General features: G+C 48.4%; 1 protein-coding gene across 3 annotated transcripts in view; it reads left to right on the top strand.

Annotated features, from left to right (window-relative positions):
• The first annotated feature begins 861 nt into the window (after positions 1–861).
• The window catches only part of NRTN (neurturin), an 89,556-nt gene continuing 76,391 nt past the window's right edge, over positions 862–14,026 (top strand). For 2 of the 3 annotated variants that reach the window (XR_014215191.1, XM_082206759.1), the window contains exon 1: positions 862–1,946. Coding sequence is in view for 1 of the 3 variants with exons in the window: in XM_082206759.1 (XP_082062885.1) it covers positions 1,918–1,946 (29 nt within the window). In the remaining 2 variants the exon portion in view is untranslated. The remainder of the gene's footprint in view (positions 1,947–14,026) is intronic. The other variant, XM_082206758.1, reaches the window with a different exon arrangement.

The raw sequence follows: 14,026 nt of genomic DNA, 5'->3' as shown, positions 1-14,026 counted from the left end.
TTGCATAATGTGTCATTATTTCCACCTAGGGAACTCTCCATGCAATGCTGGGGTCAAATCACTTGTGGCTTCCTGGGACAGCTCAGCAGGCAGAGCCGCAAGACTCTTAATCTCAGGGATGTGGGTTCCAGCCCCACACTGGGCAAAAGATTCCTGCATCACAGGGGGTTGGTCTGGATGACCCTTGGGGTCCCTTTCTACAATTCTATGAGTCTATGAAAGAAAAGTGGAGCAGAACAAGCGGGTTCCGTACAACACTCTCTCCTTTCTGCCTTCCTACAAATCACTCTTCCATTTGCCGACTTCCCTGTGTGGCCTTCCTTTCTGAAAATCACCACTCCAAATTTTGACTGCCCTCATCTGTATCCATCCACTCCCTGGTTTCCCCCCCATGCCCTCCCCCTCAGTCTCGTTTGTTTATTTTACTTTGTAGGCTCCTAGGAGGCGGAGAGCCGTCTTCCATATTTTTGCCTCCGCGAGGAAGACAGCATGCAAATCGATGATGTCTACAAAAAGTGCCTCTTAAACGGCAAACGCCCGGATGACATCCTCGCTGAGCTATTTCAAATAAAATGTCCTCACCTGGTACTTAAAATAAAATCGCTCCTCTCGTCTCTCCACACCCCCTACCCCCCCAACATCTAGATTTTCCAGCCCGCTCATCCTTCTCTCTTCCCATGGTTTTGGAGACGCAGCTCCGACCGTCTCAGGAAAGACACACTTAATCTTTTGGGCACTGGGGGGAAATTTGACACCCTCAGTCTTGGTGGTGGAGGGTGGGGCTTGCTGAAACCCCTCCCCTCGTGCATTCGGCTCTGTGGACTGCACCTTCTCCACCCCCCTCCTTTCAACCCCCCCAGAAAAAGAGTTGGAAGGCAGGAACAGATCCGCCAAACCCTTTCACTGCTCCCCCTAAAGCAGAGAAGCTCCAAGGTGAATGTGAAAAATGCAAAGTAGAGGAGAAGGAAAATAGCTGCTGAGGAAGGAAATAACTTCTTGAAAAGTGATAGAACCAGAAGCCTTGGGTTTTTTTTTTTTGGTGTGGGGGTTTTTCCCCCCCTTGCATGTGTGCTCCTTGCTTGCTTTCTCTCCCTCCACTGCAACCCTGCTGTTCCGTCTCCAAAGGATTGCTGAGTTGAGGCTGGCAGCTGGCTAGGAAGAGGAGGAAAAGTCGGCGTTTATGCACACCAGCGCAAAGAGACTCCAGCTGCGGCCGGGAGAAGCGCTTCGGAAAGGGCATCTGCGTGACCTTTGGAGGCCTGAAGACCGCCACCTTCCTCGCAGGGGGAGGCAGCAAGAAGTGGCAGGGAATTAGCCAGCTGGGGGAGACCGATTCGCCAGGTGCCCAAAGGGGGAGGCTCCGCTGGCGAGGATCGCACCTGGCCCAGGGGGAGAGGTGGGCGGCAAGAGCCACGTGCAGAAGTCCACCTGCTTGACCTCCCCCCAGAGGACCTCTTCTCCCTCGGGGCCAGGCGAAGGAGGAGGTCAGCAGAGGGAGCGTCCTCCGCCGCCGAGAGCCACAAAAACTTCTGGAATCTGCATCTGGGTGGTGTCGACCCCGGACCATTTCCGATGTCCCTCGAAGTCTGGATCCCCAGGGAGCGAGAAGATGGGTTTTGGTAGCAGAGCTGTCCTGGTTTGGCAGAAGGCAGAAAGCGGAATGAGGTTTTGCAGGGCGGTTGGTGGACAGAAGGAGGATTAACCCAAAGTCGGGTGTGGAGGTTTTCTGGAGTTGCCGCTGAATTATTTTTGGGCTTTTCTGGATGAGATGGGCCCTTTGAGGTGATTTGTGTTCCCACCCCCACCCCACCCCTTGTGTTTTTGTGGGTTGTTTGTTTTGTTTTTGCAAGGATGACTGGCCTTGTGGGTTTTGATTCTTTCGGAGATCTCTGCTTTCTCGGGGACGCTTTTTGACGGATGATTTTCGGAGAGACTGGACTGCGAAGGTAAGAGGACGGGGGGCTCTTCCCATTGTTTTCCGGGCTGTTAAGGAAGGGTAAAATCCTGCTTTCTGGGGGAGGTGGGAAGTTTGAGGACATGCAGAGTTTGAGGACAACTTGCTGAGATCATTTTAACAACCAGATCAAGAGGAGAAGTGTCTTAAATATGGGAGGGTGACGGAAGATGTGTACATTTCCTCCTTTCCCCCCAGTGCCATCTCAAATCAGATCTGTCCCTGCAGCAGAATGAGGTGGTTGGATCCTGAGGAAGTAGAATGGCTTTATACCCCTTCAGGCTGCATGGAGTGGTGGGGGACATAGGAAATTATACATTGGTTTATTTACTCTCCGGTGTTTCACACAGGGGGGTAATTTGCAGTCCCCCCCTAGAGACGACAAGGATTGAATCCTGGCATCCAAAATAGTTTCCCTACCCTTGGGCTCCATCCCTTCTCCAGCCACAGTTTTGAGCATTCCCCCATATTAAAATGAAAGCCAAGCAAAATGCCCCGCAAGCAGAAATCTAGCACAGCACACAGAGGGCAAGGTTTTTCTCCTTGCAGCCAAGCAAGGAGCTTTCTTCTTTTCTTTTCCATTTTACATGGCAGGAAGCATTGGAGCATTTCCCCTCCGCTTGCAACCTTGAAAGCAGCACAGTCCACTACTCTTTTCCTCCTCAGGGCCATGCTTTTGGGCAAAGTGGAAATTCTACTTTTTGAACACAGGACCGGAGTCGGGAATTTATTTCTGGGCAGCTTAATGTAGCCTACAGTGAATGAACTTTACAAATTTGGGTGGCTCTCAGATGCTGGATAGAGAATATTTTTCATATCTCTTGTTAGAGGGGTAGGGCAGTGCCAAATACTCAACTAACTGGGACTAAGAATTTATCCCTAGATTTAAATATTTGGTTTTTTTAAAGGGGTTAGGGGGATACCAAGAACACTGATATACCAACTGCTTCATTCACTAATTAATGAATAGCATATCTCCCCAGTGTTGACAGGGATGTGCAAAGTTAAAATCCCCAGGGAAGAATTTTGCACGTGAAATAACGGCTCGACGCACATGTTTCAACAGTGCGTAAACTAGAAAACTCTGCTTTCTCACTGTACAGTTAGTGCAGGGGAGGAAAATGAGGGCACAAGATATTCCTCCGTTTTCACGAATACATAAATGAGTATCAGATCAGCCGCTCGCATCAGCTATGAACTCGTTTCCAGAACTGCCCAACTTCTACTTACGGGAGCAAAACCGTAAGCAAACTTGGAATTTATTTATTTAGCGAAATCTAGCTTTGGGATACAGGGTGATTTCCTCACTTGCTGGCGACAAGAGCATGAAGCTTGCACATTGTAATCGGTATGCCTAGGTGCACATTTAGAGATACCGTATTTTTTGCTCTATATTTCCCTCCTAAAAAGTAAGGGGAAATGTGTGTGTGTCTTATGGAGCGAATGCAGGCTGCACAGCTGTCTCAGAAGCCAGAACAGCAAGAGGGATTGCTGTTCTGGCTTCTGAGATTCAGAATATTTTTTCCCTTGTTTTCCTCCTCCAAAAACTAGGTGCGTCTTGTGGTCTGGTGCGTCTTATAGAGCGAAAAATACGGTAATTGCAAAGGTTTATATAGAGATGCGTTTCATCTCCTGGGAATGGGGAAGACTGACAAGGCGACTTGTGTTCTGCATCTGTAAATTGCCTTGAGTCTTTGTCTGGGAAAAAGACAAGGAATAAATATACCACCATCATCACCATCAATATCACAGTCTGTTGTTGATGTGCTCATTGTGGATGGGAAGCATGGAAGTATTTTCAGATCTGCCTTCTTGGCGTTCTTTGGCAGTGTTCAGACCAGTGCCGGATTTACGTACAAGCTAAACAAGCTATAGCTTAGGGCCCCACTCTCTTGCCCCCCCCCAATAAAGGAAAAGTAAACACTGGATGTACATTTCCAAAATATAAGATAAAAAGCAAACCAATAATATAAGACCTACATACAGCAACAGTGTTTTGTGTTGTGCAGGCTCCTGTGATGTAAGTCAGGCATAAGCAAACTTGGCTTCCAGATGTTTTGGGGCTACAATTCCCATTATCCCCGACCACTGGTCCTGTTAGCTAGGGATGATGGGTGTTGTAGTCCCAAAACATCTGGAGGGCCGAGTTTGCCTATGCCTGGTGCAAGTCATGGGCCCCGCCTGCTCGCCTGCTCCCGAAAATATCCCTGGTTTGCTCCTTTCTATATATAGGGTGCCTACATTCTGCATGGACTGGTTGCACGGCAACATGGGCAAATGGCTTGAGATACCTATGAGGTCCATAAATGACCGTATAGCATATATTCGACACAAAAAAACAGCGACAATTTGTTGTGGACAAAGGACAGTTGGACATAGAAAGGGCCCCGTTACCTTCAGTAGCTTAGGGCCTCATAGAATCATAGAATCATAGAGTTGGAAGAGACCACAAGGGCCATCGAGTCCAACCCCCTGCCAAGCAGGAAACACCATCAGAGCACTCCTGACATATGGTTGTCAAGCCTCTGCTTAAAGACCTCCAAAGGAGGAGACTCCACCACACTCCTTGGCAGCAAATTCCACTGTCAAACAGCTCTTACTGTCAGGAAGTTCTTCCTAATGTTTAGGTGGAATCTTCTTTCTTGTAGTTTGGATCCATTGCTCCGTGTCCGCTTCTCTGGAGCAGCAGAAAACAACCTTTCTCCCTCCTCTATGTGACATCCTTTTATATATTTGAACATGGCTATCATATCACCCCTTAACCTCCTCTCATCAACCTCCTCTCATCCTCTCATCCGCCTCATCAAACCTAAAACCAGCCGTGGTTCAGAGTATACATTTAAATACATACGATTGGATCCTGACGTTTACCCACTACAGAGCTACATTTCCCAGCACCCAGAGCAAACTACAGTTCCCAGGATTCCTGGGGGGGGGGGAGTCACGTGTCCTTATGTGTGCCTGCAGACTTTTGTCTCTAAACTAGGCTTGGGCTGGACAGCCCCCCAGACAGAGAGCAGACCCTCCAAGCTTCTCTATTTTCCAGGGACAGTCCCGGATTTACGGAAGCCGCCCCGGTTTCTGATCTGATCCCGGAACGTCCCGCTTTTCCTTAGGGCGTCCCTATTTTCATCGGAAAAACGTTGGAGGGTATGAAGTTATGTGACTGCCCGCCCCCAAGGCAAGGAGATAAGTCACAATACAACCTTTAGAAGACATCTGGATAGGGAGGCTTCTTAATGTTCTATGTTTTATTATGTTTTCATCTATGTTGGAAGCTGCCCAGAGTGGCTGGAGCAACCCATAAATAACGAAATTGTTGTTGTTGTTGTTGTTGTTGTTGTTCTTCTTCTTCTTCTTCTTTTTCTTCTTCTTCTTCTTCTTCTTCTTCTTCTTCTTCTTCTTCTTCTTGTTATTATTTTTATTATTGGTGTTCCAGTCAGACAAGCAAACTGCTAGGTTGGCAGGAGCTGGGACTGAGCAATGGGAGCTCACCCCGTCGTGGGAATTTGAACCGCCAACCTTCTGATTGGCAAGCCCGTGTCCCTAAAGGTAATGGTAAAGGGACCATTGACCGTTAGGTCCAGTCACGGATGATTCTGGGGCTGCGGCGCTCATCTCACTTTATTGGCCAAGGGAGCCGGCGTACAGCTTCCGGGTCATGTGGCCAGCAGGACTAAGCCGCTTCTGGCGAACCAGAGCAGCGCACGGAAACGCCGTTTACCTTCCCGCCAGAGCGGTACCTATTTATCTACTTGTGCTGGTGTGCTTTCGAACTGCTATGTTGGCAGGAGCAGGGACTGAGCAACGGGAGCTCACCCCCTCCATCGCGGGGATTCGAACCGCTGACCTTCTGATCGGCAAGCCCTAGGCTCTGTGATTCTCTGATCCTGAACTCAGCTTCAAGGTTCCATCTGTCTCTCTCTATAGATCACTCTCTTGTTTAGGGTTCCTCAAATACCTCTGGCCGCTTGCTTTTTCGAAAAGCTGCCAGGCGCCGTGGAGTGTCTTAAGTCATATAAATTTTTACTGTATTGCAATCTCAAGTGCCTTCTGGAGAAGCGGAGGACCGCTGCCAAGCCGCTTCACAAGAAAACTTTGTTTAGGGAAGCGTGTTTATTCCAAGGCCCTGCTCCTCCCCTCCCGGTTCTGCAGACTGTGGCCGCATTTCCCCCCAAGCGCGCATGCTTTCCTTGACTGAGATGGTTGTTCCTGAACCATGCGCTGAGTGGTGGCTGGTGCTCCTTGCGACTGGACCCAGAGCCAAGTACAAGGCAGGGCCAAGCCATTCTACTTTGGTCTCGCTCCTCTTCCCTCCTGAGTTCTACAGGAGCAGCCTTGGGTCTTGAGGAGCAGGAGGAAGGTGGAAGGAAGCATCTCCCTCTAGTTTGGCTGAAAGTAACTAAGGTCAGTATAGTTAAAGCTATGGTTTTCCTAGTAGTGATGTATGGAAGTGAGAGCTGGACCATAAAGAAGGCCAATCACCGAAGAATGGATGCTTTTGAATTCTGGTGCTGGAGGAGACTCTTGAGAGTCCTATGGACTGCAAGAAGATCAAACCCCTCCATTCTGAAGGAAATCAGCCCTGAGTGCTCACTGGAAGGACAGATCCTGAAGCCGAGACTCCAAGACTTTGGCCACCTCATGAGAAGAGAAGACTCCCTGGAAAAGACCCTGATGTTGGGAAAGATGGAGGGCACAAGGAGAAGGGGACAACAGAGGACGAGATGGTGGGACAGTGTTCGAAGCTACCAGCATGAGTTTGACCAAACTGCGGGAGGCAGTGGAAGACAGGAGGGCCTGGCATGCTCTGGTCCAGGGGGTCACGAAGAGTCGGACACGACTAAGCGACTAAACAACAACAAAGGACCTAGTGGCTGGCTGAGGGCATGCATAGAACACTTGTCCTGAAAGACCTCCATTGGCTCCCAGTACGTTTCCAAGCACAATTCAAAGTGTTTGTGCTGACCTTGAAAGCCCTAAGCAGCCTCGGCCCAGTAGACCTGAAGGAGCGTCTCCTCCCCCATCCTTCTGCCCAGACACTGAGGTCCAGCTCCGAGGGCCTTCTGGCGGTTCCCTCCCTGCGAGAAGTGAGGTTACAGGGAACCAGGCCTTCTCGGTGGTGGTGCCCTCCCATCAGATGGCAAGCAAATAAACAACTATCTAACTTTGAGAAGACATCTAAAGGCGGACCTCTTTAGGGAAGTTTCTAATGTTTGATGTGTTTTTAATATCCTGTTGGAAGCCGCCCAGAGTGACTGGGGAGACCCGGCCAGATGGGCGGGGTATAAGTAATATATTATTATTATTATTATTATTATTATTATTATTATTATTATTATTATTATTATTTAGTGTTTGGGGCACACTGAGCCAATTCTGTTTCAGGGACTAAGTACCAGTTGTCAACTTGTGGGGCAATGTCTGGAGAATCGAGAAGTTGTCTACCTTTCTTTGCGTTGTCAAAAAGGGATCCCTGAGCTACCTGTTCAATGAATACTCCTTCCTGCTGTGACTACCATTTGTGGGAGGTATTTAAACAGCGCCTGGTTGTTTGTCTGTCGGGGAGGTTGTGCATTCATGAAGGGATTTCTGCTCGCCCTGTCTTCCTCACAGCTGTTTCTGTTCCGCTGCGATTCGGTTCCGCCAAATGCCACATTCCTCTGTCTCTCTGCCTGCTATTTAACGCAACCTCGGCGATTGTTTGCATATGTTAGCCTAAGCTGTGAATTCCATGGAACCAAGGGCATAATTATTTCTACCCCCCTCCGCTGAAATGCAAAGGAAGCGCGATTTAAACGGGGGGAAAGTAATCAGTTACAGGCAGAAAACAACAGCAGTGAACCTCTAAACGTCTCCAGCACTGCACCCTTTTCTTGCAGGGCTTGATTGTTTTGCTGTCCCTTTTCCAAACCTTTTCCAAACTCTTTGATGTCCTTTTTGAGCTACGGCGACCAGAAATATACATCGTGCATCTGCACGAGGGCATTGTGATATGGACAGTTTTGTTTGCAATTCCTTTCCTAATGATCCCTAGCGTGGAATTTGCCTTTTGCAAGGCCACTACACACCTGATCTATTTAGCTCAGTTGTTGTCTCCACAGACAGGCAGCGAGTCTCTAGAGATCTGGTCATTTAGGGCTTCCTGGCACTGTGGGTTAAACCACAGAGCCTAGGGCTTGCTGATCAGAAGGTCGACTGTTCGAATCCCCGCGACGGGGTGAGCTCCCGTTGCTCGGTCCCTGCTCCTGCCCACCTAGCAGTTCGAAAGCATGCCAGCACAAGTAGATAAATAGGTACCGCTCTGGTGGCAAGGTAAATGGCGTTTCTGTGCGCTGCTCTGGTTTGCCAGAAGCGGCTTAGTCATGCTGGCCACATGACCCGGAAGCTGTACGCTGGCTCCCTCGGCCGGCTCCCTCCCTCTAATCTTCCCACTTGTCCATATCAGTCTCTTGGCCACCATTAGGGCGTGAAGAATCCATTTCCGCTGTCCTGTTGTCAATTTCCATACAATGGGTATATCATTCAAGAGCCTATGCACTTCTGAATTTTTTTTTCTCCGTAGTGTCTTGTTTCTATAGTCCAGCACTTTCCCCAAAAACTTAATAAAAGCATATGTTTCAGAGAAGCTAAAGGTAAAGGACCCCTGGACGGTTAAGTCCAGTCAAAGGCGACTATGAGGTTGCGGTACTCATCTTGCTTTCAGGCCGAGGGATCCGGCATTTGTCTACAGACAGCTTTCTGGGTCATGTGGCCAGCAGGACTCAACCGTTTCTGGCGCAACGGAACACCGTGACGGAAACCAGAGCGCACAGAAACGCCATTTACCTTCCCGCCACAGTGGTACCTATTTATCTACTTGCACTGGTGTGCTTTCGAACTGCTAGGTGGGCAGGAGCTGGGACAAACCACAGTGCCACCCGTGTGTGCATTGTTCCATATTACATCTCCCGCGAATAGCTACATTGGATAGTCCTTTCTTCTACAAACATAAGGGAGTCCAGTAGATTCTAAATAGCATCAAGCGTGGACCCACTTAGAAACATGCTGCAGAAATCCATTTTTGACTTGGGCTTCTGCAACATGCATCTGAACTGTCCTCACATCCTCTTGCATCGAAGCACGCAAAGGCTATTTGCCATTTTTTTTTGCTCTATAAGACTCACTTTTCCCCTCCTAAAAAGTAAGGGGAAATGTGTGTGCATCTTATGGAGGCTGCACAGCTATCCCAGAAGCTGGAACAGCAAGAGGGATTGCTGCTTTCGCTGCGCAGCGATCCCTCTTGCTGTTCTGGCTTCTGAGATTCAGAATTTTTTTCTTCTTGTTTTCCTCCTCCAAAAACTAGGTGCGTCTTGTGGTCTGGTGCGTCTTATAGAGCGAAGAATACGGTATGCGCTCTCTCTGGCTCAAGGATTCATAACCCAAACCTGTGCCAAAATCAGCATCCCTCCCCTGTAATGCAAATTGAGGAAATGCGCGCAGCGCTTCTTCTTTTGCATAATTCTGGTTTTCCTAGTTGAGGCAGGTGGGAGAGCCAATCTTTCCCCTCCCCTCCCCGGTTGCTGGAAAACTGCAGCTGATTTTTGCTCTTGAAACAGCTACTGAACCTCTCTCCTGCTTCTGGAAATCCCAGTCTAGCGACAAAGCAGTACAAGTCGCCGTTGAGGCAGACGGGATGTGTGATGCCGCCTTCTCCCTTGTTAACTGGGAGAGGCAATGGGTGATATATAAAGTGTTATATGCACATCCACTGAATGGCTCTCATGCACATGGACTGAATATTTCCCAGAACCTCTCTCTCTCTCTAAATAAAGCAAGCTGAGATTCTCAGGAAGTTGAGTTCTGGGGTCAAAGCTGCCTTCTGTGATTTTTACGGTGCTCCTGGATAAACGCAGCGTCTAAACGCAGCCCTGGATTAGACCCATTTCCTGCTGTGTGAAGTAAGGTGGAACTCAGGAGGCTGGCGGTGAATGGAAAGAGGTCAGCTTTCTCCGTTCCTGAAATAACCTGCTTCCTTTGGGTTCTCCCGCACACCTCTATTTTACTGCCCTCCCAGTGCTCATAAAGACTTCACAATTCTCTCTCTATTCAAGTTGGAAGAGGATTTTGGAGGGGCACTCACACTTTGCAATTTGCTTTTGCATTTTGTTTCGGGAATATTTTATTTCTTCCTCCCAACTAGTCAGTCAGCCAGTCAGTTTTATTGCACATAGCCAAAGGCTGCCGCAATGTACACAGAATTATTTGACAATTAAAAGAAAATATACTGAAAGACTTAAAACATTTATATTATCAAAACATTACGTACTCTAAACAGAGCTATAAAAGTACCCCAATGTACAAATCAAGACATTAAACAATAAAATTCATAAGCTAAAATCATCACATGGCCACTAATGTTAAAAGCAATGTCAATTAATACAGTGTGCAATTTATACTCAGAGTTTGGTGGGGTCAAAGATAGAGCATAGCCTGAGGTAGATAGATAGGATCAAATAAATTCATCTCCTTTACAGTTAATGGTTACCTTGGCTATATAATTTGCTCTGATTTTCCTAGCAGCAGTTGTAAAAAGTGCTACACACTATTAGGAAGCTATTAGGAAGAACTTACTGATGACATGAGGTGTTTGACCGCGCGGACGGATTCTCCTTAGAATCATAGAATCACAGGGTTGGAAGGGACCGGGGGGGGGGCATCTCACACAACCCCCTGCAACGCAGGAAAATATGCAGCTGTCACATGCGGGCATCGAACCTGCAACATTGGCGTCTTCAGCACTGCACTCTAACCGACTGAGCTATCCAGACTGCACTGGACTTCCTCAGAGACTTTTAAAACTAGGCTGGTCGCCTACCTGTCGGGGGGGGGGGAGGAATTTGGTTTGGCTGATCGTTTAATGCAAACCCACCTGATTCACAATTTCTGAATCAATTTGTTGTTGTTTAGTCGTTTAGTCATGTCCGACTCTTCGTGACCCCCTGGACCAGAGCACGCCAGGCACTCCTGTCTTCCACTGCCTCCCGCAGTTGGGTCAAACTCATGCTGGTCACTTCGAGAACACTGTCCCACCATCTCGTCCTCTGTCGTCCCCTTCTCCTTGTGCCCTCCATCTTTCCCAACATCAGGGTCCTTTCCAGGGAGTCTTCTCTTCTCCTGAGGTGGCCAAAGTCTTGGAGCCTCAGCTTCAGGATCTGTCCTTCCTGTGAGCACTCAGGGCTGATTTCCTTCAGAATGGAGAGGTTGGATCTTCTTGCAGTCCATGGGACTCTCAAGAGTCTCCTCCAGCACCAGAATTCAAAAGCATCCATTCTTCGGCGATCAGCCTTCTTTATGGCCCTTCTCTCACTTCCATACATCACTACTGGGAAAACCATAGCTTTAACAATATGGACCTTTGTCAGCAAGGTGATGTCTCTGCTTTTAAAGATGCTGTCCAGGTTTGCCATTGCCTTTCTCCGAAGAAGCAGGCGTCTTTTAATTTCGTGGCTGCTGTCACCATCTGCAGTGATCATGGAGCCCAAGAAAGTAAAATCTCTCACTGCCTCCATTTCTTCCCCTTCTATTTGCCAGGAGGTGATGGGCCCAGTGGCCATGATCTTCGTTTTTTTGATGTTGAGCTTCAGACCATATTTTGCGCTCTCCTCTTTCACCCTCATTAAGAGGTTCTTTATTTCCTCCTCACTTTCTGCCATCAAAGTTGTGTCATCTGCATATCTGAGGTTGTTGATATTTCTTCTGGCAGTCTTAATTCCAGTTTGGGATTTGTCCAGTCCAGGCTTTGAAATGCAGCCGTCTTTCTGAATTCTCGCCCGTCCCTGAATTTTGTAATACAGCTCTACAGTCAGGAGCCGTACAAAAAAAGGCACGTACTAAGGGGATGTGTACATAAAAATGAATATATTGCTGAAAGAGGACCAATAGTGCATTGCATTGGGGGGGATGGCTTTGTAAATAATGTGTGGCTTGGGAGAATTTCGCACTGAAACGATGAATTTTAACAACTTTACGATATTGCACATTGCTGCAGAAATGTAGAGAACTGAATTTAATGGGGGTGTGTGAGAAACTGAGAGAAACAGAAATTGTCAGATTCCCCCCTTAGTCTAAGGAGATCTCTTTCACTTCTGCAGTTCTGTGATAAATCTCCACCACCCCAGCCCCATTTACGTGTAGGATCTGAAACACAGGTAAACACAGATTCATAGCAGGGCAAGGTTACTCAGAAGCAAGCGCTGTTGGGTCAAATAAGGCCTACTCTCTAGTCTAGTAAGTAGTGATTGGGGATAAATTTGGTACTAGCAATCCTTCAAAATCTTCACCTACCTCCCGTCCAAAGATAACCCCCAAAGTGTCATACTTTAATAAAATAACAATTCACAGGGAGACAGCAAACTAAGTTATACTGAATTTAATGGGCTAGGGATGCGGGTGGCACTGTGGGTTAAACCACAGAGCCTAGGACTTGCCAATCGGAAGGTTGGAGGTTCAAATCCCCTTGACGGGGTGAGCTCCCGTTACTCGGTCCCTGCTCCTGCCAACCTAGCAGTTCGAAAGCACGTCAAAGTGCAAGTAGATAAATAGATACCACTCCAGCGGGAAGATAAATGGCGTTTCCGTGCGCTGCTCTGGTTCACCAGAAGCGGGGTAGTCCTGCTGGCCACATGACCCGGAAGCTGTACGCCGGCTCCCTCGGCCAATAAAGCGAGATGAGTGCCGCAACCCCAGAGTTGGCCATGACTGGATCTAACGGTCAGGGGTCCCTTTACCTTTTAACTTTAACTCCATTGATTTCAATAGGTCATCTCTATGACTAACATTCAATGATACCCACATTGGGGTTTTTTAAAAATAATAAAAAGACAGCTTTAGGGCTTGTTTGGTTTCTTAAACCACTTAATACAACCAACTAAAACAAACAGAGGCAGAAGGATTTATTTATTCAAAGAGCAGTGCCTTGAAGAAGTAGTGGTTGTCAGTATATTGTTATAAGCACTTCTCTGAATGGGGAGATATCCTAAAATAAGCGCTGCTGCAGCCCTTAAGAACCCAGAGAGCTCCTTATATGGGCTGCTTATATGGAATCAGACCATTGGCCCATTTAGTCCAGTATTGGCTGCACGGGCTTGCAGCAGCAGCTCTCCAGGATTCCAGACAGTGTGGTGTAGTGGTTAAGAGCGGTAGACTCGTAATCTGGTGAACCGGGTTCGCTTCCCCGCTCCTCCACATGCAGCTGCTGGGTGACCTTGGGCCAGTCACACTTCTCTGAAGTCTCTCAGCCCCACTCACCTCACAGAGTGTTTGTTGTGGGGGAGGAAGGGAAAGGAGAATGTTAGCCGCTTTGAGACTCCTTCGGGTAGTGATAAAGCGGGATATCAAATCCAAACTCCTCTTCTTCTTCTACCTGAACACAAGGTGTTGTCAGGAATCATTTGTCAGGCGAGTGTTCGCATAACAAGTTGACGATTTCCATTGATTCCTATGGGGAGATTTCTAATGCGTTCCCAGCCATGGAATTTTGACCCCCCCCCAAAAAAAATGCCTCAGGCATCATCTGAACCAAGTCTGGGGCCTGATCCTGAAGAGTCCCAGTCTGCACAGGTTCCCCTGCAACAAAGACCAGCTGGGCCGAGTCAGGGGCCTGATCCTGCCCTGGCTCCAGATGCGGGGATGACCTCGTTGCCTTCAGCTGGGCCATCACTTACAGCTGCTCCACTACCGGTTGGGTCAGGGGAGGCTGAGGCGGCCTCTGGGTCTAGTAACCCACTGATGTCTCCTGAGCTGCAGAGACTGAGCTATGAGAGAAGGAGAGACCCGAGTACTTGCAGGAGGAGTGCTCGCCTTCATGCGAGACAGGGAGGTGAGTCGCCAGGGGATCAGGACTGGCCGTTACCCCGACAAAGATAAAAGGCTGTCGGACCCCGTCCCAGGTTGAGGGAGCAACATTGCTGTATGCTAGATCCTGCCTGTGATCCTGTACCTGTCCTTGCCTGGTTTCCTGCCTCGTGTCCTGCCTTGACCCTGTTGGACTGACTCCCAGAGGAACCTTTGGATTCGGGACCACACCTGGAC

The sequence above is a fragment of the Podarcis vaucheri genome (genome assembly GCF_965113315.1).
Source record: "Podarcis vaucheri genome assembly, chromosome: 18".
NCBI classification, from domain to species: domain Eukaryota; kingdom Metazoa; phylum Chordata; class Lepidosauria; order Squamata; family Lacertidae; genus Podarcis; species Podarcis vaucheri.
This window is presented reverse-complemented; position numbering and strand designations above follow the sequence as displayed.